The sequence below is a fragment of the Pseudorasbora parva genome, chromosome 13, assembly GCF_024679245.1.
Source record: "Pseudorasbora parva isolate DD20220531a chromosome 13, ASM2467924v1, whole genome shotgun sequence".
NCBI classification, from domain to species: domain Eukaryota; kingdom Metazoa; phylum Chordata; class Actinopteri; order Cypriniformes; family Gobionidae; genus Pseudorasbora; species Pseudorasbora parva.
This window is the reverse complement of record NC_090184.1, coordinates 20992398-21015185: the sequence shown is the minus strand read 5'-3', so window position 1 is coordinate 21015185 and position 22788 is coordinate 20992398. Positions and strand designations below refer to the sequence as shown.

The 22788-nt window shown below is 36.9% G+C and overlaps 1 protein-coding gene across 3 annotated transcripts in view; it reads left to right on the top strand.

Moving 5' to 3' along the window:
* The window catches only part of adgrd1 (adhesion G protein-coupled receptor D1), a 62710-nt gene extending 47912 nt beyond the window's left edge, over positions 1-14798 (top strand). For all 3 annotated transcript variants that reach the window (XM_067413424.1, XM_067413425.1, XM_067413426.1), the window contains 10 exons: positions 2959-3062; positions 3259-3370; positions 4420-4573; positions 8279-8345; positions 8447-8513; positions 8603-8694; positions 9093-9219; positions 9487-9528; positions 9796-9888; positions 11599-14798. In XM_067413424.1, the coding sequence (XP_067269525.1) occupies positions 2959-3062; positions 3259-3370; positions 4420-4573; positions 8279-8345; positions 8447-8513; positions 8603-8694; positions 9093-9219; positions 9487-9528; positions 9796-9888; positions 11599-11694 (954 nt within the window). In that variant the 3' untranslated portion in view covers positions 11695-14798. The remainder of the gene's footprint in view (positions 1-2958; positions 3063-3258; positions 3371-4419; positions 4574-8278; positions 8346-8446; positions 8514-8602; positions 8695-9092; positions 9220-9486; positions 9529-9795; positions 9889-11598) is intronic.
* The last annotated feature ends 7990 nt before the right edge of the window (positions 14799-22788 follow it).

The following is a 22788-nucleotide window of genomic DNA, read 5'->3' as shown; positions in this document are numbered from 1 at the left end:
ATTTCTCAAGATACCTTGATTGAGCATTGAGGTCATATCCCATCAGGGATCTTTGAAAACTCCAAGGCACTGCGATGAATGCGATGCTAACTGTGTTTCTCGTCCGCAGCGAGCCAGCAGCATGCAGGGCTTGAGGTTTTGATTGGCCGAGACTCTCTGTAAATCAGCAGCAGAGCTTTAATACAGAAGACAGTTTGGACGCAGTTGAGACACTTCTCCAGGGGTGACGTGCAGGATTTTGTTTCTAGTTCATTCGAAACTCATCGTTGTGTGTGAAAGTGTCTCGGGGGAGGCCGCTAGTCAGAGGCCTGTGGGCCGGGTTTGGGCGGACAAATGGATTGTCATCTGTCAGAGCAAGCTTGTAAATAACATCTGCCTTTGAAATACAGAACGACAGGCACAGCTTGATATTTTGGTAACCCTTGACATGTTGATTTATTTAAATAGAACTAAAGAGTGAATTTAAGTCAAGCTAAAAATGCTGTCAGCAAGATGTTCCCACTAAGTAGGGACATGTTTGTGAAGATAAGAGACGTATTGCTTCACGCTAATGCAGATTGCTGTTTTCGAGGTTCTTCTCCGATGGTGCGCGAGCCAAACCGTGGCACCCAGGTGCAGCTTGGCTCTTCTGCATCTATCATCTGCATGTGTTTGTTGAGAAAATCTGTCCTCGCTCAGTCATGTAATCATCTCCTCTGGAGCTTTGATGCTAATTCCCGCCTCTGCCGGGGCCTCAATTAGCGGCTCACCTCAGTACTTCAAGCCTAGAGGAAATCGTGCTTTCTCCACCGCTCTGCAGATCCTCGATATTCTGGGCCCACGATAATCACAAGGCAGGAAGCGGAGTTAATGTACGATCGAACCCACGCACGGAAATAGAATTATGGGGGAAAACAACTGCCAATGGGCTCGACGTGCAGACGCAACACTGAGTACCAATTACTGGCACTGTGTCAGAGGAGCCGTAACAATGCAGCTCTATATCCTGACTGATGTTCAGGAATAAAACCTGTTCGCTCTTTACCAACAGATGGTTAGAAGGGGTTGTGTCATGAAAATCTGTTAGTTAAGTGGTTTTGCGGGGGGTGAAACTGTGGTAAAATTGTTTTTATAACCATTTTACACTATTTAAATTGTGATGGGCAAAATCGAGTTCTGGTTTCCTGTTTTAGTTTTTAAACATTTATGAAACTTCTGTTTCTAATCAGTGCTTTAAAGTGCATACCAAGACCAAGTCATGTGATGCCAGGCTAGCAAACAAGGCTCAATAATGTCAGAGTTTTGAAATGTATATTTTAGATGGTTTGATGCAGTTAATATGCACACCTTCATTTGTGGAAGTACAGAATAAGCCATTAGTTTTGAAATATGCAATAAATTAGTTACATTTTCTGTTTAATCTCACTTTTTTTGGTAATATTTTTATAGTATCAAACTTTGATATGACAAAGTTTGGGTCAGTAATGTTGTTTTTATGTTTTTTTTTATATTATACTGTGTTTTTGATCAAGTAAACGCACCAACACTGCATTCATTTGATCAAAAATACAGTATAAACAGTAATATTGTGAAATATTGTTACAATTAAAAACTTAATTTATTTTCCTGTCACGTGGTCTTTCATAAATCAAAATACTGATTTTGGTGCTCAAGAACATTTATTGAAAAAGAACCTATGTTGAAACAGTTGCTGATAAATATTTTTGTGGAAAACATTTATTTATTTATTTTTCAGGATTATTTGATAAATTTAAAGTTATAAATATAAAGAAGAGCATTTAATTTAAATAGATATATTTTTAAATAAGCATTATAAATATCTTTACTGTCACTTTTGATCAATTTAATGCATCCTCATAGCCTGACAAGCCAGACCCACATCAAGATGTTTGGTCTGGAAACTCACCATAGACAGGGCTCAATCCGAGGGGCGGGATAAACGGTTGTCTTTCAAACTCCCTCTGCACGCGATAGGATAGCTCTACAACCAACCGGAGCAACGACGGTGAAGGGGAGCTCGCTGACTGATTAAACTTTCGCCGTTCCGGTCGGCTAAACTCCGAACACATCTTCCCTTTTTAAGAATGACTTCAGTGCCGCTCTTTGTTCTTTTCTCAGAGAAAAGCTTAACTCCAAGTCTTCCAGAGGCGCGGGCAGAGCTGATTCGAAAGACCGCCGCCGTTCGCCAGTTTCTGTGTTTACTAGAAGACTGTGTTACTAGAAGCACGCAAACGCAACTCGGCCGTCGTCATTATGGCCCCGCCCGCTGACTATACACGATGTGATTGGGCAGTCCAGATTCTGAGGAATACAGCTCAGATAGGAATTGAGAGTGGCTAGACCACACTTGCGGGCAAATTAAATTTGCTGCCGCTAGGGTGCGTCTAGATTTCTAGGCTAGCGTCCTCACTGATTAAAAGTATTAATTTTAAGGAAATTACTTACTGACCCAAAACTTTTAAACGCCAGTGTATTAAGAGTAGTTGTAGGAGAAATAATCAGGGTTAATGTGCTGACTTTGAATATATAGATACTTATGTATGTAAATTTGATATAAAAAAGCAAGACTTTTAAAAGTTACTGTCATCTTTTCTCAGTCATTGGTCTACGTTGTCTGTAAATAGTTAGTGCTCTCTAAGAAAAACATTTTGTTCCAAGAAATGATTTGATTGATTGGATTTATGTTAGACTCATGCAGGTTTGTTCTGATGAAATGCTGTTGTAACTTTCAAGTCATTTACGATTATGCGAACGTCAATCCAAATACAGATGGTCATTGGCAACCTTTGACTTTACAATCAGTGGATTGTTGCTGTGGTATTCAGTGTTTCTTATTTGCAATAACATCTGGGGTTTTCAACTCATTTAACCCCCTTCAGTGCTGTGATTTACTCTCATCCAAATTCAGTTATTGTCCTCATCTAATTGTCTATGCTGTCACATTTGTCTCCACCACAGCTCTCAAAGGCCCACCAGGTGGCGCTGTCTGCTATTAGTTACATTGGCTGCTCTATCTCTATTTTCTGCCTGGCAATAACCTTGGTGACCTTTGCCGTGTTGTCGTAAGTAGGCCATATTGCTTTGTGAACATGCATGATTATAATCTTCTATTTAAATATAATCAAAAAATGTTTTATCTACATGATAAAACTTGTCAGCTTCTTTTTGATTTTTTTAAAATATGATAACTTAGTGTAAGCCTTTAGTGTTTCTCCACCATTACTATTTCAAATTCATACTTTTTTTCTGTGCATGCAGGTCTGTTAGTACCATCCGTAACCAACGTTACCATATTCATGCCAACTTGGCATTTGCCATCTTAGTTGCTCAGATCCTTCTGCTCATCAGTTTCCGCTTCAGTCCCAGCACGGTGAGTCCATTTAGCACAATTCACAGTTTCATCTTAAAGCAGTGGTTTTCAGCCTTTTTTACCCGATAACCCCTATTATATTGCTGCTGTAATTATTAAAAAGTAGCTTGTTTCCAAACAGTTATACGATACAGATATTACACTGTAAAAAAAATGGTTTAACTTAAAAGTTACCTGGTTGCCTTAAAATTTTGAGTTTATTGGAATTAAAATTTGAGTTCATACAATGAAGAAATTGGTTTAATGAATAGAAACTCAAAATATGATTGTATAATGAACCACATAAAAAAATTGATAAATTATAAAAATAGTGAAAATAGCATGTTTCACTGTGTCGCACACAATTACCCAATATACTTACAAAATATTTGAATAAGGGTTGTCAATTCTCAAAAATTTTCATTATATAACTCAAAATGTTAAGGCAACCAGGTAACTTGATTTTTTAATATTTTTTTACAGTGTGGTAATATTGATATAATAAAATAATTAACCTTTATTTATTTAGTGATTCCAGAAGTTTCAAGAACTTGTATGTTCTTTAATTAAAAACAATAGTTATTAGACAATAACTGAAACAAAAATGGAAAGTTTGCAAAGAAATCCTCCATAGTATTTTTTGTTGGAAGATGCTTATGAAATGTTCAAATGACTCATCTTATTTACAAGATATTGTGTTTTATTGTGTTTGTTGTCTATGGTGATTATCATATCATTATCGGTATCTAAAACATGTTGTTATTACTTCCAATAAGAAATCCAATAAGGTGGAAAGAGCCGATGACTGCTCTAAACTCCTTACATACCTCTGGCATTATAGACAGATTCATTTGATACTCAGTTAATTTGATTGTGCTTCCTCTGTCTGAAGATTTGGCTGAACACCCGCTTAACTCAATAGAGCTGTCGCCCATGTGTTTATTTTAACATCATCTATTACATTAGCAATGATGTACAAAATAGATCAGTTTTCTGTGCAGTGTATGTTGTCTAGACACTTGCCCTGATCCCAAAGGCCACAGTGAATGATACTATTCTCCACCTTCCAGCTTCCATGTAAGATCATGGCCGTGTTGCTGCATTTCTTCTTCCTCTGTGCGTTTGCCTGGATGCTGGTGGAAGGGCTGCATCTCTACAGCATGGTGATCAAAGTCTTCAGCTCGGAGAGCAGCAAACACTTTTATTACTATGCCATCGGATGGGGTGAGTACAACACCTTGCAGGTGGAGAATGCAGCAGATCACAAAAAAATTGTCACACATTATTCCACTGTAATGCAGACACCAGAATCACCTCTCAAAAGTGCTAAAAATGAACGCAGCAAGGTTTCTCTGTATAAAAACACTCATAATCATATGTATAGCTGGGTAATGAGAGGTCTGTCATCTGTATTCTAGTGTGTTTGAACTGGTTTCAGAGAGCATCATATTTCTGCTGCTGAAAGTAATGAAAGACTGCAAATGAAAGGTTGTGTGAAAAGCCCTTATATGGAGATGATTTAGGCTTGTTTTATGCAAATGCTTTCTCCAAATTTATTAACATTACAATAAGGTAAGAACAAATTCATGTGCATATGCATGAATGAAAGTTCTGCTGTGCGTACAAATATGAAATAATTGACACAATTACTAGTAAATGAGACCCATACATCATTTGTCAATGTGTCATGCTTTATTTACACAGATCAGGTAAACATTATTGACCACCTTCCTAATATTGTGTTGATCCCCCTTTTGCTGCCAAAACAGCCCAGACCCGTCGAGGCATGGACTCCACTAGACCCCTGAAGGTGTGCTGTGGTATCTGGCACCAGAGCCAGACAGTATTGAAGTATTTTTACTTTCAAAGTCATTTTGTTTTTCAAGTATATGTACTTTATCAGTGTACTTCTTTGGAAAACTTTTACTTCACAACATTCCAAAACATAATATTGTACTTTTTACTGCAATATATTTCATACTGAATATCATTTAATACTTAATTATAGAAAGAATTAGTACTGTATACTTTTATTCAAGTAAAAGTAATTAAGAGTACAAGTAAGAAAGTACAAAACATTGTATGTAATTAAATATTAAAGCTAAGAAAACAACAACTTTTATTTATGAAATGTAGTGCAGTAAAAAGTATGACATTTTATAGTATGCTTTGGAATTTGGTGAAGTAAAAGTTTTCCACCAAAAAAAAAAAAACACTGATCAAGTATACTTAAAAATGTACTTGAGTAGAAAGTAGAAATACTTCACTTCTGTCCGCCTGTGTCTGGCACCAAGATGATAGCAGCAGATCCTGTAAATTGCGAGGTATGGCCTCCATGGATTGGACTTTATTCGGAACATCCCACAGATGCTCGATTGGAATGAGATCTGGGGAATTTGGAGGCCAAGTCAATACCTCAAACTCGTTGTGCTCCTCAGACCATTTCTGAACCATTTTTGCTTTGTGGCAGGCCGCATTATCCTGCTGAAAGAGGCTGCAGACACAAGGGAATACCGTTTCCCTGAAAGGGTGTACCTTGTCTGCAACAATGCTTAGATAGGTGGTACGTGGCAAAGTATCATCCACATGGATGGTAAGACCCATCCCAGCTGAACATTGTCCAAAGCATCACACTGCCTCTGCCGGCTTGCCTTCTTCCAATAGTGCATCCTGGTGCGATGTGTTCCCTGAGAAAGTGGCGCACCGGCCATCCAAGTGATGTGAAAGAAAACATGATTCATCAGACCAGGCCACCTTCTTCAATATATCTTCTTTCTCCATGGCCCAGTTCTGATGCTCACGTGCCCACTGTTTGCGCTTTTGGCATGCATGGACACCCTATCTGGTCAGCATATGCAGCCCCATATACAACAAACTGTGATGCACTATATATTCTGACACCTTTCTATCAGAACCAGCATTAACTTCTGGAGCATTGAGCTACAGTAGCTCATCTGTTTAATCGGACCACACAGGCCAGCCTTCGCTCCCCATGTGCATCAATGAGCCTTGGCCACCCATGAAAAGAATAAGATCCTAACATAACACAGCAATAAATCACAAACAGTCACTGCTAAAAGCTATAAAAAAGTTACGTTTTAAAGTGTGATTTTTAAATGTGATTTAGCAAATAAATTAACTGTATTATTGGTTATTTGTGAGTAAGACAAAAAATCCACTGATACAGTTGTGACATTTAGTGAATTAATCTCTGTGTACACACATTCATATAAACTACACACTTCATTACACACAGACATGCTTGATCTAACTAACTGAATCACACACGCTGAGAAGAAAAACATCAGATCTATTTCATTTGTCTTAAACGACCTGAATCATTTTAATACTCAAACCCAAATGTCAAATGAGGTTGTCCCACAGCAGGCATTAGCGCTGAGAGAGATCAGCCTCCTCCTTCAGCCATGACTGATGTGGCACTGTTGTTGAAAAAGGGAGGAAAATAAGACATTTGTGTGTTGTTGTCCATCTGAGCTGTCAGGACATTAAATCTTAGCCGAGTCTTCAGTGGGTCATCGCTAATGATGCCGTCACTGTTATTAAGCTGCTCTCAAATGTGCAGATGTGCTAATAGACAACATGTGCTTTACCTTATTTTCTCACTCGCTCTTTTGAGAAAAGTTTATAATCTGCTTTTTTCACATAAAATGACATTGCCAGAGCTACAAGGGGCCTTGAAGTAAATCGATATACACTTTTATTAGTACAGGCAAAGTTGGCATCATGATAATTTAAGGTGTTTTTCATTATTACGTATGAAAAAAGTGTTGAATAAATAGCCATGTTTATTTGTATCCCTAGTGACATATGTGATTGGCTCACTGTGGATGATGAAAACAGGCTTTGTTAGATTTAAGTCATTACTTTAAACTGAAGTCTACTCCCTTTCTAAAAGCCTTTGGCACAGCTACACTGCTTTTTATTTATGGTGGCACGAAACAACAGCTACAGTCCAACAGTTCTTATTTTAGTTCCTACGACATAATCTGAAAACGTCTATGCTGAGTTTTACAAGAAGGTATTTTTAGCTCCAATAATGTTCCAGGTTTTTTTCCCTCAAACATTTGTCTTTTAGCACGTCATTCATATATAACAAAAACACATGGTGAGAGAGCAGGATTTGGCAACACTTCTAAGAAGCTATATACTCTTTATAATATATATTTATAATATATATATATATACTACCATCCAAAAGTTTTGGAGCAAGATTTTGATATCTATTTGAAAAAAAAACCTCTTATGCTCACCAAGGATGCATTTATTAGGTCAAAAATACAGTAAAAACATTGTGAAAATATAATTACCGGTATAGTTTAAAATAAGATGTAATTTATTACTGTGATGCAAAGCTGAATTTTCAGCATTACTCTAGTCTTCAGTGTCACATGACTTCAGAATTTCTATAGAAACAGTCCTTATTAATATCAATTTTGAGAATTTTTTACATTTTTAATATATTTTTGTAACAGTGTAACATTCTGTCACTTTTGATTAGTTTAATGCACCCTTGTTGAATGGATTTATACTAAAAGTATACATTTATTTCATAAACAAAATATATATATTTTTTTATGGATATAGATAGATAGATAGATAGATAGATAGATAGATAGATAGATAGATAGATAGATAGATAGATAGATAGATAGATAGATAGATAGATAGATAGATAGATAGATAGATAGATAGATAGATAGATAGATAGATAGATAGATAGATAGATAGATAGATAGATAGATAGATAGATGAAAATTGGTAATGCATTTTCATTGTTTCAAGATGTATAATTTAACGTTGGCAAAATAGCATACTTAAAAATGTGCAGTAATATGAATTAGAAAATGTTGTTTAAAGTACTTGTTACTACAAAAATTTTCATCAAAAACTGTTCCCGTTTTTACTCAGGAAGCCCTCTGGTCATATGTGTGGTGTCTATGACTTTGTCACTTAACAGCTATGGAGAGGTTGGCAAGTAAGTTACCATAACAACACTGTGGGTCATGAAATGGTCAAAAGAAAAGGTGATTTGTTTGATATAACTTGGCCCTTTGGTTTTGTCTTTCTCCAAACTAGTTGCTGGCTATCTCTGAATAATGGAGCGATTTGGGCTTTTGTAGCTCCTGCTCTGTTTGTTATAATGGTAAGTAGCTGTTAATGAGGTGTATGAAATGCACTACTCTAGGTTAGCATGAAAGGAACATTTGTAATGTTGTACTCTCTGCCATCCAGGTGAACATTGGCATTTTGGTTGCTGTGACGCGAATCATATCCAGAATCAGCGCTGAGAATTATAAGGTTCACGGAGACGCCAACTCTGTGAAGTGAGTTTCTCTATCATGAATGTGATATCTGCCATTTTGCATTTGCTTTGCTTGTGTGTGTGTGTCTGTGTGTGTGTGTGGGGGGGGGGGGGGGGGAGAGACTTATGAGGACATTTCCCCATGTCCCCACTTTTCTAAGTGCTTAAAAATCATACACAAAGCAGAATGTTTCCTGTGATGGGTAGGGGTAGGGGCAGTGTAGGGAGATAGAAAATAAAGTTTGTACAGTATTAAAACCATTACGCCTATGGGATGTCCCCACATTTCACAAAAACAAACATCTGTGTGTGTGATCACCAACATTGTGGGTAGAACAATTTGTACGGTGTAAAATCATTTACGCCTAAGGAATGTCCTCACAATTCACAAAAACCTAACGTGTGTGTGTGTCTTTTTAGGCTGACAACTAAAGCAGTGGCGGTACTCTTGCCCATCCTGGGCATATCATGGATCTTCGGGGTTCTGGCAGTGAATGACCACTCCCTGCTTTTCCAGTATATGTTTGCAGTGTTTAACTCACTACAGGTCAGACATCACTACTGTGTAACACAACAGCGCTGCACTAATGACCACAGGTCTTACTCAAACTGATTGATTTTCACTTATATAACAGCCTCCAAAGTCAACGGCATGTTCGCCAAACATTGTCAGCTTTGAAAAAATATAGGACATAACAATGTTTGAAATGACTTCGGACCTGGACTGACTTGTAAGAACTTTTGCAGATGTGAGTTGGAGCGCTTTCACAATATTTAGTGTTATCTGTTGTTTTCCTTCTTTTTTTTCTCAAAGGGGTTCTTCATATTCCTGTTTCACTGCCTGTTAAACTCTGAGGTAAGAGCATGTTTGTGCAGCTGTGTCTGAAGACTGTGCTGTATGTCAGGGGAAATGTCTGACGTTCCCGCAGCAAACCGGTGTAAATGATGGAGATTGTTTTATGGAGTTGAAGTGTGATCGCCATCTAGTGGTGCATTATGTTGCCGTCTGTCTGCGCAGTGTGAATTGGACTTTAGAAGCACTTTCAAACTCAATCACGATATCTTTTTGATATATAAACCAGGTGTTGGCTAACAGATTTCATGGTCTATTACTGCTCCGCAGGTCAGGGCTGCTTTCAAACACAAAACCAAAGTGTGGACTTTAACCAGCAGCTCAATCCGCAACATCAACGTCAAACCTTTCAACTCAGACATTGTGAGTAATTCCAGTTCTTTTCAGTTTTACATTTGTATTGTTCATGACCAGTGGTTTTAGATTTACCATTGTGATAGTGCTTTCAAAAAGAGCACGTATCACGGAAATAATATACTTTAAAAGACTATACTTAAGTGCACACTAAATTAATTATTTTCAGACACTTATTTCCATGTTAACAATTAAATGAAGATGAATTATAGTATAGAACTTAACAATGCTTTTTGACCCACTTCAGTAGGACTTAAGTACATTTTTATAATTTTATAATTAGTTCTATTGTCTTTGAAATATGGTTAAAAGGTTAGTTCACCCAGAAATGAAAATGACCCCATGATTTACTCACCCTCAAGCCATCCTAGGTGTATTTGACATTCTTCTTTCAAAGCAATACATTTAGAGTTATATTAAAAAATGTCCTGGCTCTTCCGAGCTTTATAATGGCAGTGACTGTTGGGTCATTTTTGAAGTCCATAGAACTGCATCTGACCCATAAAACGGGGGGTTAATAAAGGCCTTCTGAAGCGAAGTGATGCGTTTATTTATACAATGTGTCACGCGAGAATAGATAGGAGATGTTGTTGTTGTTAATCAGGATGTATACATCAGACAATCCCAAGATTGGGGTAGTGTTGACTTCAGGGGAGTCCTAGAAAGACGCCAAGAGGTCTAGGGTGTGAGAAAAGCGGTCCAATCCAGTCCATAGACCTGCACAGAACATGTAACACACACACACACACAAGACTCTAGGGCACATCTCTCCTCCAAGGTTAGCGCAGCAGTGAGCTTATCAACAGAACAAGATATCAACACCACATGACAAACACATCTCCAGAAAGAAAAGTATGGCTAATGTCATCTACCTCATTCTATAAAGAAATATAAAGACAAAAATGTACTTCTATCAATGGGAAAAATCACACTATATAAATGGGAAGAAATCACAATTGGGAGACTCAAATCCTCCCACCCCTGGGGTTACTAGCAACAGGCAGGTTTCACCTCTTGGAAGTTCTAACTTTCTCTCCAAGGCTCTGTTGGTCAGGACCCAGAGATATAGGTCAGGCTATCTATGTCAGGGCACAGACTGTCTTTGTCAGACCGTCTCTGGAAAGCAACTTAGAAACCATACAGCAGACATAGAGTCAAAATCATATTAAATAATAGTTAAATGTATTAATGATCAAATAAAATTGATTTTCAATATAATTCATTATTGTGAAAGGATAATAACTGATTATTTAATTCATGAGGTTATTAAAAATCATTCAAAAGGATAAGATGCATATGATGAAGATGCATATGATGAAGAGGCAAGGGTGTCGGCCCACTCCCCCCTTCACTGATTTATTAAGACCTTTATTAAAGCCATGTGGAACAATTTCATAATGGACAGATGCACTTTTATGGACTTCAAAAATGACCCAACAGTCTCCCTTATAATGCTTGGAAGAGCCATGACATTTAAGCACAATTAAGAGCACAATTTATTTTATTAATATTATAATATCTGCATATATATATATATATATATATATATATATATATATATATATATATATATATATATATATATATATATATATATATATATATATATATATATAAAAACAATTTCACTACAGCTGCACATTCAGTACAATTAAGCACTGTTATTTTTCACAAGGGTATTAGAATCTAAACATGCATTAATCTGGTTTTCTTTCGCAGATGAACGGCAACAAGGGAGGTGTGACTCCCACAAAGATGAACACATGGGACAAAAGCACCAACTCGGCCAACCGCATAGATTTGTCAGCAGTATAATGGCTTCTGATGAGGACAACAGCATAGCAGTTCCTGTAAAAGATGTGCCGTTCTATATCGCATTTTAAAAGGACTTCAAATGGTGAACTGGCAACAAACACTTGCAGCTAATTGTAGAATAGATAACTCACAACACAAAGTTCTCTGATGTCATTTGCTCCTGCTGATGATCTCTCTATTACAAACATTGGATGAAGACACAAGGCCCGTTGTTGGGATGAAGGAGTGTATGACTTTTCATCATTTGCTAATAATGTGGCCTGCTGAGGACTCTGAATTGAAGTAAATATACTAACTGCTTGTTTGGATAACACACTAGATTTGTGCTGTATTTGGACCACTGTCTGGCCGTCCTTCAAAGAGAGGTATCAAGTACAAGTCTTAAGTGTCTCAACTTTAGCAAGAACAGGCCTGAGTGAAGTAGCAGAGTTCTTCCTCATCATTGTGACGTTTTTCTCATTTTAATCTAGTATGGAAAATGGTACTTTAAAAAAAATCAAATAGGGTTCAAATGGGGGCTGAAAAAAGTGGCTTTTTTTAACAGGAGGTCAGTGAAAAGTGATAAATCACAAAATGTAGATGGTCAACCTCAAGAGGTCAATCTAAATATTATATGAGCTGTAGTTTGCAACCCTGTTACCAAGACTAGCAATGATCAACATCAGATCAGACATAACATTATGACCGTCCTATTATTGTGTTGTGTCCGTTTTGCTGCCTAAACAGCCGTGACCCGCCAAGGCATGGGCTCCACTAGACCCCTGAAGGTGTGCTGTGGTATCTGGCACCAATATGTTGCCTGACCGGTCTGCGGCCATGCAGCCCCATACACAACAATCTGCAATGCACTGTGTATTCTGACACCTTTCTATCTGAACCAGCATTCACTTCTTGAACAATTTAAGCAACAGTAGCTCGCCTGTTTGATCAGACCATATCGGCCAGCCTTCACTACCCACGTGAATCAATGAGCCTTAGCCGCGCAATACTGTCACCGGTTCACCACTGTTCCTTCCTTGGACCACTTTTGATAGATACTGACCACTGCAGACCAGGAACACCTCACAAGGGCTGCAGTTTTGGAGATGCTCTGACCCAGTCATCAAGCCATCACAATTTGGCCCTTGTCAAACTCGCTCAAATCCCCACGCTTGCCCATTTTTTAAATAAAATATCCCAAAAATATTAAAAAAAAGTATTTATTTTACAATAACTTTGTTAATAGGAAATCTACTCCTCAAAAACTTTGTAGGCTTTGGAAAGGAATGTTACCTTTTATAATAGTAAAGAAAATCCTGTGATAACAGGGTTGCATGCAAACTATGGGATACAGATAAATGTTTTTGTGATTAACATAAATGTTCAAATTCTATTAATAATTACTAATTATTAATATAAAAATATTCAACTAATACATTTAGTTTTTTACTAAAATGAACATTGTTAAATGATTTAGTTTGATATTGTTGAGAAGGTCAAGACCTCTGAGGTTGGACAGGCCATACAGACATTTTATCTGTTTAAATCCTGCTATTTGTCATGCTAGCCTAATTTCATTTTATAATATATTTCATAATATTTCATATTTTTTAGAACAAAACAACAACAACAACCGGAGCTGTGGCTCTTATTCTTCAAAACAGTAACTGATTACCTAATTGTACCCTCTTCATGGAAAGTGCCACACAGTTCTGCTATTTCGTGATTATGTACCAGTATGCATCATTTCATAAAGGTGGACACTTCTGTGATGTAAATAACACAGAACTTGTGTTAAATGCCCTAAAGCCAGTGTGTGACACACATAGCCATACAGTGTCTGTAATTGTATTTATTGGTACCAAGACAGGTCAGAGTATTTTTAATGTGTGACCATATATCTTTTAAATTATTGTCGTCATCGTGTTCCAAAAAGACTTTGATACTGCTTGAAAGATGATCTTGTTCAGTATCATACCTGTTATTTTTCTCAGCGTTATAGCTAAATCAGCTATTGTTTGCAGTTTATGAGTGTTCATGATCTCCACCAAGAACAAATTGCCGAAGGTACTTTATTATAGCAAGACAGTTTCTCCCAAATGAACATTTAAACGCCAAGTGCACTTATCTGATTGTTATTTAATATTTGAAAATAATTATGTTTATGCAGTGTCTCTCAATTAGGAGACATTCACTATTTTTGTGTCTATAACCCATTTGTGTAATGTTTTTCTCGTTTGAAAATGCTGGAACCATAGAGTGAAAGTGCACCATATATGATTGGACTTATACATCTTCACATTACACATGCTTCTGAAGTATTAAATAGCACCGGTATGATAATAACTGCACACACACACACACACACACACATGGCCATAGCAGTGTTTTAAGATGATGTTTTAAAATGTAATGCACCTTTTACAGAGGAAGTGCCTTCAAATTCCAGTAAAAAAAAAAAAAAAAAAAAAACATAAAATGTTTATAATGTGACAAATCTTTCTGTGAAGTTTTTATTGTTTCCTGATTTATTCTGTTATTGCAAATGAATTTTCACTGTTTTCTTTTGAAAAATAAAGCTTTTATTTAAGTCTAAAAACTGTACTGTGATATGCCATAAGTGAGTTGTACATATTTGTAAGTCCTATATTCCTACATATCTCTTTTATAAGAGTGTCATAGGTTCTGAATATAAATCGTTAAATATAGACAGAATCTACTGACTTTTTATGCATTTTCATTGAGGGATAAATCTGCGGAATAAATTCAATATAACCCAAATATTTACAAACATGCGGTTCTAATCCTGCAGAAATCTCTGGGTACAGATTCCATGTACAATAATGCTGGCTGCTTATTCACCATGAGGACGGTGATATGTGATAGATATTCATGCGCTTAATTCTTGTTTCCTGTGTTTCTTTTATATGGTACCCTCACTGTGGAGAAGGATTATCTGTGGACAGTAAGATGCATTGAAACCTTACCCAAGTTGATTGTATTCACAAGTAAAATCTGAATGACGTTTTGATTGTCATTACATTGTTAATGAATGGTCATTATGTTTGTAATATGCCTTGTGTATCTCTGTTTTGAATAAAATTGAGTCTTTAGTATTGACATTATGTATATTTGAATTTTAATGTACCATTCATGTCTTAAAGCAAGTGTGTCCAAACCTCTACCGGGAGGGTCACTGTCCTGCAGACACACCTAACAGTTAATCAAGGTCTTATAAGGCATACTAGAAACTTCCAGACAGGTCTGTTGAGGCAAGTTACACCTAAACTCTGCAGGACAGTGACCCTCCAGGGCTGACTTTGGACACCCCGTCTTAAAGGTTTAGTTCAGAAATGAACCCAGAAATGAAAATGATGGCCTTAATTACTCACCCTCATGTCATTCCAAACCCATAAGCCATCTTCTTCAGAACACAAATGGAGATCTCTGACCTCTCCATAGACAGCAATTTAATTGACACTTTCGAGGTCCAGAAAGGTAGTTAAGACATTGTTAAAATAGTCCATGTGACTACAGTGACTACTATAATAAAAAATAACGACTTTATTCGTGCAAAAAAAAAAAGGAAAAAAAGGAATTCTTAACTTTTCATAAAATGAAGGCGGAACATGGCATGTGTGGCATGGACTATTTTAACAATGTCTTAACTATACCTTTCTGAACCTTGAAAGTGCTGTCTATTAAACTGCTGTCTATGGAGAGGTCAGAGAACTCGGATTTCATCAAAAATATCTTCATTTGTGTTCCGAAGATGGAACGACATGGGAGTGAGTAATTCATGACAGCATTTTCATTTTTGGGTGAACTAACATTTTCCCCTTCTGATTAAGCTATGTGAGGATTCAGCAATACAGCTTTTTAGCTACAAGAGATTTGTATTACATTATAATAGTGTTTTTGTCCCTATAGTTCTGTTTTAGGTCTAACAACCACTATACCTCAGGAGGAATTTTGGGGAGAAATATCTCTCTCTCTCTCTCTCTCTCTCTCTCTCTCTCTCTCTCTCTCTCTCTCTCTCTCTCTCTCTCTCTCTCTCTCTCTCTCTCTCTCTCTCTCTCTTTCTCTCTCTCTCTCTCTCTCTCTCTCTCTCTCGCTCTCTCTTATACAACCTTCTAAGTAATAGGGCTGGAGCTTATCCCAGTTTCTTAGGCCAGAGGCAGGGAAAGCACCCTGGACAGATGGCCAGTCCATCACAGGAAAGGTAATATTATTACAATTTAAATGAGCTATTTTTATGTTAATATATTTTAAAATGTAATTAATTCTTGAAATGTCAAAGCTGAATTTTCAGCAGCCATTAGTCCAGTCTTCAGTGTTACGTGATCCTCTCGTTATCATTCTCTTTCCCTGTTAGTGATTTTTTTAAGAAGTTGCCATCCACCGCTTTTAATCATTTTCAAAAAACTTGAATGACCCCATGCAATATATCAAAAGTGAGAACAGAGCCTCGCTTAAAAAAAATGTTTTGTTCCAGCTTCATGCATTCTTTTATGTGTGTGTGTACTTTTTTGTTCAAAATTTGAATGCGGGTAAGTTTCATTAAAAAAAAAGCAACATTTTGAACAAAATGCTGAGAAAATCCCTTTTTGTCAAGGACTACAACACACACACGTAATACTTTTATCGCTTGTTTCTGCTTCTTTTTCCCCAGTGTTTGTGATCTGGAGATTCTAATTTGTACTCTTTTAAAAGATGCAAACTATCGCCCCTTATAACCTATAACAGTGAATGGCAGGAGAAGCATTCTCATAAATGACTGAAAATTAAGTCAATGGCGAGGAAAGAGCTAATATGTTGATTGCTGCTCAAGAAACATGTTTTATTGTCAATGTTGAAAAAATCTGTGCTGCTTAATATTTTTGTGGAAACTGTGATACTTTTTTCAGGATTTAAAGTATACTTTAAAATTTCTAAATAACTTTAATTATTTATTAATTTTTGTAAATGTATAAATGTCTTTACTGTCATTTTTGATCAATTTTAATCCTTGCTGGGGAAAAAAGTATAAACTTGACGTGGTAAACAAACGAGTGAAAAAAGAAACAGACCACAGACACATGGTAGAATGGAAAAACAAACAGAGACAGGCTGGAATGAATTACATTATGGTTTAAAGTTTTTTGCCAAGACAGGATTGGAGAGAATGACGTTTGTCCTGCAGGAAGTGTCATCACTATGGCTCCTGAGTGATACCCCTCCTCACACATTTAAAACCTCTTACACACTCAATGGCTCATAGATTTGGCAGATTACAGCGTGACTGGGTGGAGTACGTTTCAGTTGAGATACAAAAGCAGATTATGTAGATTCATTGACTACGTTCATTGCAAATGACTGATGAAGGTCCCAGGTGGCTTTTACAAATGTAAGTTTAAAGGAGTGCTGCTTATCAGCTACACATGTTTTATGGGCAAAAAGGGAGCAGAATATGAATAATAACCTGCCAATATCATATATCATTAGTTTTGGGGTGGAGGTGGTTATATGCCAAATGTCCAATTTAATATTATGAATGATATAATAACCCAGCAGAGTGCTCAGATAATGCTCTTATTCATTCAGGACAATGAATAGAGTGATGCAAACTAGTGTGCGACATCCAAAAGAGCAGACAATGACCAGCAGCTATAACCAATACCAAAAAACAGCCGCCTGGGGCTGGAAACAGTTCCTCTTCGAGTGGATCTTTGGGAATTCTGCCTTTTTAATTCACACCTTATGGGCGAAATGTACGGTTAAAGGAAAAAGTCCCCCTTCCAGTCAAAGCCTATCAGAGCAAATTATAAAAAATAACATAGTGAAGTTTTTAATACACTATACTGCAAAAAGTAGTGAATTCAGGTGTTCAATCACTTCCATGGCCACAGGTGTATAAAATCAAGCACATAGGAATGCAGACTGCTTCTATAAACACTTGAGAAAGAATGGGTCTCTCTCAGGAGATCAGTGACTTTGAGTGTGGTACTGTGATAGGTTTCCACCTGTGCAATAAGTCCATTCATGAAATTTCCTCACTACTAAATATCCCACGGTCAACTGTTAGTGGTATTATAACAAAGTGGAAGCATCTGGGAACAACAGCAACAAAGTGGTAGGCCATGCAAAATGCAGAAGTCACCAACTTTCTCAATAGCTATAGTCAATAGCTACAGACCTCCCCAAAGCGTCAGATACAGTGGTGTAAAGCATGCCGCCATGGACTCAAGACTAGTGGAGACGTGTTCTCTGGAGTAACCAATCACAGTTCTCTGTCTGGTAATCTGATGGACAAGTCTGGGTTTTCTGATTGCCAGGAGAACGGTACTTGCCTGACTGCATTGTGCCAAGTTTAAAGTTTGGTAGAGGGGGGATTATGGTGTATGGGGTGTTATTGTGTTTTTCAGGGGTTGGGCTTGGCCCTTTAGTTCCAGTGAAAGGAATTCTTAATGCTTCAGCATGCCAAGACATTATGGACAATTTCATGCTCCCAGGCCCCGACTGGCCATCATATAATTCTTATTTTATATAATTATCTTTACTAAATTGATAATTTTCTAATTCGCAGTTCAATAAAATTATTAATATAAATAAAAAAAGAAATCACGAATCTGTTAGTCTTGACCGACTTTTTGCCTCAGCCAAACGCGGGCAGCACCCGATGAGGGAGAAATGTCAGCTCGAGCAGAGAGGGAAATGGCAAAGAAAAAGAAAGCACTCAAATAAGAAATAGCAAAACTTTGCGAACTTACTGACCTGTTCAGGGCTTCAATAGCCTAGGCTACAGGTCCGTTTTATCTGTAAAAAAAAAAAATATATATGTATTTTTTTCTTTGTTAAATTAGTATTGAACTGTTAACAAACGTTAGCGGTAGCAGCATGCTATCGCTAAAGGAGATTAATATTATTTAGTGTAAAGTTACATTAGTAATTTAGCAGACAAAGGGCGCGTCTCAATCATCTTACTAGTCCACTAGTCAGGGCACTGATTAGGATATAAGTCAATGGCCTGGTTCCCTGATCAGTGCCCTGACTACTGAACTGAGATGATTGAGTCGCGGCCAAATATTCACATACTGCTGGAAACAGGGGGGAGCAATAGTCCAGACAACAAAAACAGAATGCTTTTCCCATCACATATCACATCGGAAAGGCATTGAATAAAAATGAAGAAAATGTTCTAAAAGCATTTAGTGTTCGCATATTGCATAACGTTTCCAGGCAACTCGCTCCTTCCTCCATGTCCAATAAAAACAACCCACATAATCTGTCTTCTTCATGAAAAATCTTCAATTAATCTTGATTTCTTATTAAATTAAGCAAATACAACAAATAAATAAATATTAGCTTAAATCCTAAATATCACGGATGCAGTAACGAAAAAGTACGACTCCACTCCAAGCCCATGCTCCAAGCTGGCTCCAAGCCTGCAGTCTCCCTCTCATTTACTGAAGCTTTCGCGCCTCGATCGCCCCCCGGTGACCGGTCCCAGTATAGCCGCCCCTCTGTGTTTTCTAATGGACGCGAGGCAAACTACATAATAAAATTACACTTTAAAAAAATTTTTTACGGTCTATGCTCCACTCTCGCATGATTTACAGTCGCAATTCTTAAAGGGCCAGTGTACAATTTTACCATGCAAAATATTTCAATGTAAAATCAGAGAATAATTATCTAAATAGTACACACAAATAAATAAAGTGTAGAACCTAAACACAAATACTTAAAGACTAAAATGCACCACATAATTTGCAATATTTGTCAGTGAAAATAATTAGGGATAGGTGTTAAGTTTTCATCCATTTAATAATTTGAATATAAATAATACAAGAATACAGAGGTGCAAATATTATGTATCTGTCAAAAAGTATAAATTGCATATTATTACTATTTACACATATTGCAAAGAACTGCTACTTTTATATGGTGTAAATATTTTCACTTAAGCTATTTCACTTTCAATCTACATCTTTTTTATTTTGGGAACATCAGGACTGCCAGTACATAGGGCCAGGATCTTGTGCATAGGTCCAGGAGCTTGGGCTTGGGCTTGGGCTTGGGCCTGGATCTTGTGCTATGCCCCTGTAGACACTGTCAAAATGTTTCAATCTCAATCGTTTCAATCAGCTAATTATTTGGTAGACAGGGCACTGATCAAGGATTTAGTCCGTACAAACAGAAAAATAGGGTGTCAAAATTGTACCTTTAGGGGTACAACAGCGTGTCGCTGGGGCAGTTCCCCTAAAAGAACAACGTTGTACCATTTTTACCACAAAAAGGTTCATAGTAGTACCTTAAGGTACGCATTTGTACTCAAAGGTACTAATATGCACCTTTAGGAGTAAAAAAGGTACAAAGATGCCCTTTTAAGGGTACTGCCCCAGCGACAAGCTAAAGGTACAATTTTGACACCCTCTTTTTCTGTGTGTAGGATGACTACTGAACTAGGGAGCTGATTGAGACGCACCCTATGTCTGCCCATTTGTGAGGCTTAAAACTCTCTTTTATCAAAAGAAGGTGCGGAGATAATGATCCTAGCACCCGCTGTGGTGCAGTGATCACACATCAGATTCAGCCAGGCAGAGTAGAAGCAAAATAAGAAACTTTTCCTTTTTTACATATTGTATGCATATAGTGTTGCTAAATTTCGGATATTTAATAAAATAATTTTTAACTTAAAACCATAAAAACAACATTTTGTCTTAAATAAAATACTTTAATTTGTACTAAAATAGATGGAGGCAAAGAGATATTAGGGAAAATTAATAAAAGGAAAAGGGAAGTGAGGGTACTGTTCAATATAAAGTCTTTAATTATAGGTAAAAAATAGGGTTGTCTGTGTTTCTACATTTTATTTTGGGTGCATATTGGCCTGGAAGGGTGTAGGATTTCCCAGCCTGAAATTGTCCCAGTCCAGCCCTGCATGCTCCCAACTTTGTGGGAACAGTTTGAGGATGGTTCTTGTTCCAACATGACTGCAAACCAGTGCACAAAGCAAGGTCCATAAAACCATGGATGAGTGAGTTTGATGTGTAGGAACTTGACTGGCCTGCACAGCCTGACCTCAACCCAACGAAACACCACTGGGATTAATTCGTGCAGAGATTGCATGTCAGGCCTTCTCGTCCAACATAAGTGCAACAAATGCATTTCTAGAACAATTATCAAAAATTGCCATAAACACATTCCTTGTGGAAACCTTCTCAGTAGAGTTGAAGTTGTTAGCCTACTGCTGCCAAGGTTGGGCCAACTCCATATTAAACCCTACTGATTAAGAATGGGATGTCATTAAAGTTCATGTGCATGTAAAGGCAGACATCCCAAAACTTTTCACAATATAGTCCCTTACAAACCTATAGATTGTCTGACTCTGGCCTGTCATTTTGTCATGAGTATGAGACTTGATATTACATAATATGTTTTCATAAATCATATTTTATTGGCAAGTCTATAGTAGGCTACATGTCCATCTATCAAAACTTTATTTAAAATCTGACTTTATGAGAGTTTGAGCGTTGCAACAATATAATTTTACCACACGGTGGCAATGTTGTCATGTCTATATATAAAAAAGGAAAACGGCATTTTTGTCTTGACTCGTGCTTTAGTGTTAGCCTACATCCTCTGTACTATTAATGTAACTTTCTTACAGTTTTTTTTTCTCAGTTGCTTTGTTACATTTTTTGAAACATCCTTAAGATTTGCAAACCATTAAGTGCATTACTCAGAACAATTCATACGAACAGTAGCCTACCACACAATGGATTATCTGCAAAAGCCTGTAACTTGCTCAAAAGTTAATGTCTCAAAAGTATGTCAATGAACACTTCATGTTGTCAGTAGGTATAACCCAGGTAGCAAACAGACGTTGGGCCAACGTCAATATTGGTTGGTTACGTTGGCCCAACCTATCTGACAGAAATACAACGTTGGGCCAACGTTGGTATGGTCAGCTGCAATGGCCCACCACTTCCCTCAAATATATGCATGCAGCATTTCATGTTTTACTATTTTTCCCAGTAAACATGGGGAAAAGAGTGTAAATTTGAAATTTTATTTGACATGTTTTATTTAAGTCAAATAAAAATAAAGAAAATAATAAGAACAACTAATTTAAATACAAGCAGCAGCACAAATAACTACTATTGAGCAAAGATACAAAAAAAAAAAAAAATGCTTCCAGATTTTTCAGGTAGGTCTAACTAGTTTTCAGGTACAGAAATTGATCAAATGTAAAATAACATTGCATATTTGACTGTAAAAATTAAAGATTGATATAATATAATATAATATAATATAATATAATATAATATAATATAATATAATATAATATAATATAATGTAATAATATAATATAATATAATGTAATAATATAATAGAATCCTATTATACTTACAAAAGCTATTCAATCAAGAGCAGTGAGTCCTTGTCTTTTGTTGACATTAAACAGACAGCAGTGAAGGCTGCCCCTTTAAGACCTTAATGTACGGATATGCGTTGTTTCTCAATGCATACATTTCTCGAATGTATACCGTTCAGTGACTATGCAATAGGCTACTCATCAAGATGGACATGTTGAGTTGACATACTTTTTGTGTGAGTTTTTTCGGTTCAAGAGCTGTGATTTGAAAGATAACTCAATATTTGCGTGCTGTGAGACGCGTGCGCACTATCGGATGAGTGCACAGAGACAGATCTCACAGTGCGCGAGTTTTCATTCGCGTCTTCTCACTGCACCTGCTTGGTGATGACCGCAAAAAACGTTTTGCCCACCTTTTTCTTTTAATATCACTGTTGTAATGTATCACCAAGGATCCAGCACGAGTATCCTTCGACAGAAACATACATAAAGCGTTATTTTCAAGTTACAACCCATATTATATAAATGTGTCATCAGATGTGAGATGAACCGCGTTGCAAGTGCGTGCCGAACCATGCGAATCGAGAACTGTTTTACCCTAATACAGACGTTGATGTCAGACATTAGATGTGTTATTTCAGACATTAGATTCATTCAAAATATATTAATTGTTTTATTCACATTTTATCATAATATATATATATATATATATACACGCATGACTTTTCCTGAAGTAAATATATACATATATTTTTGAA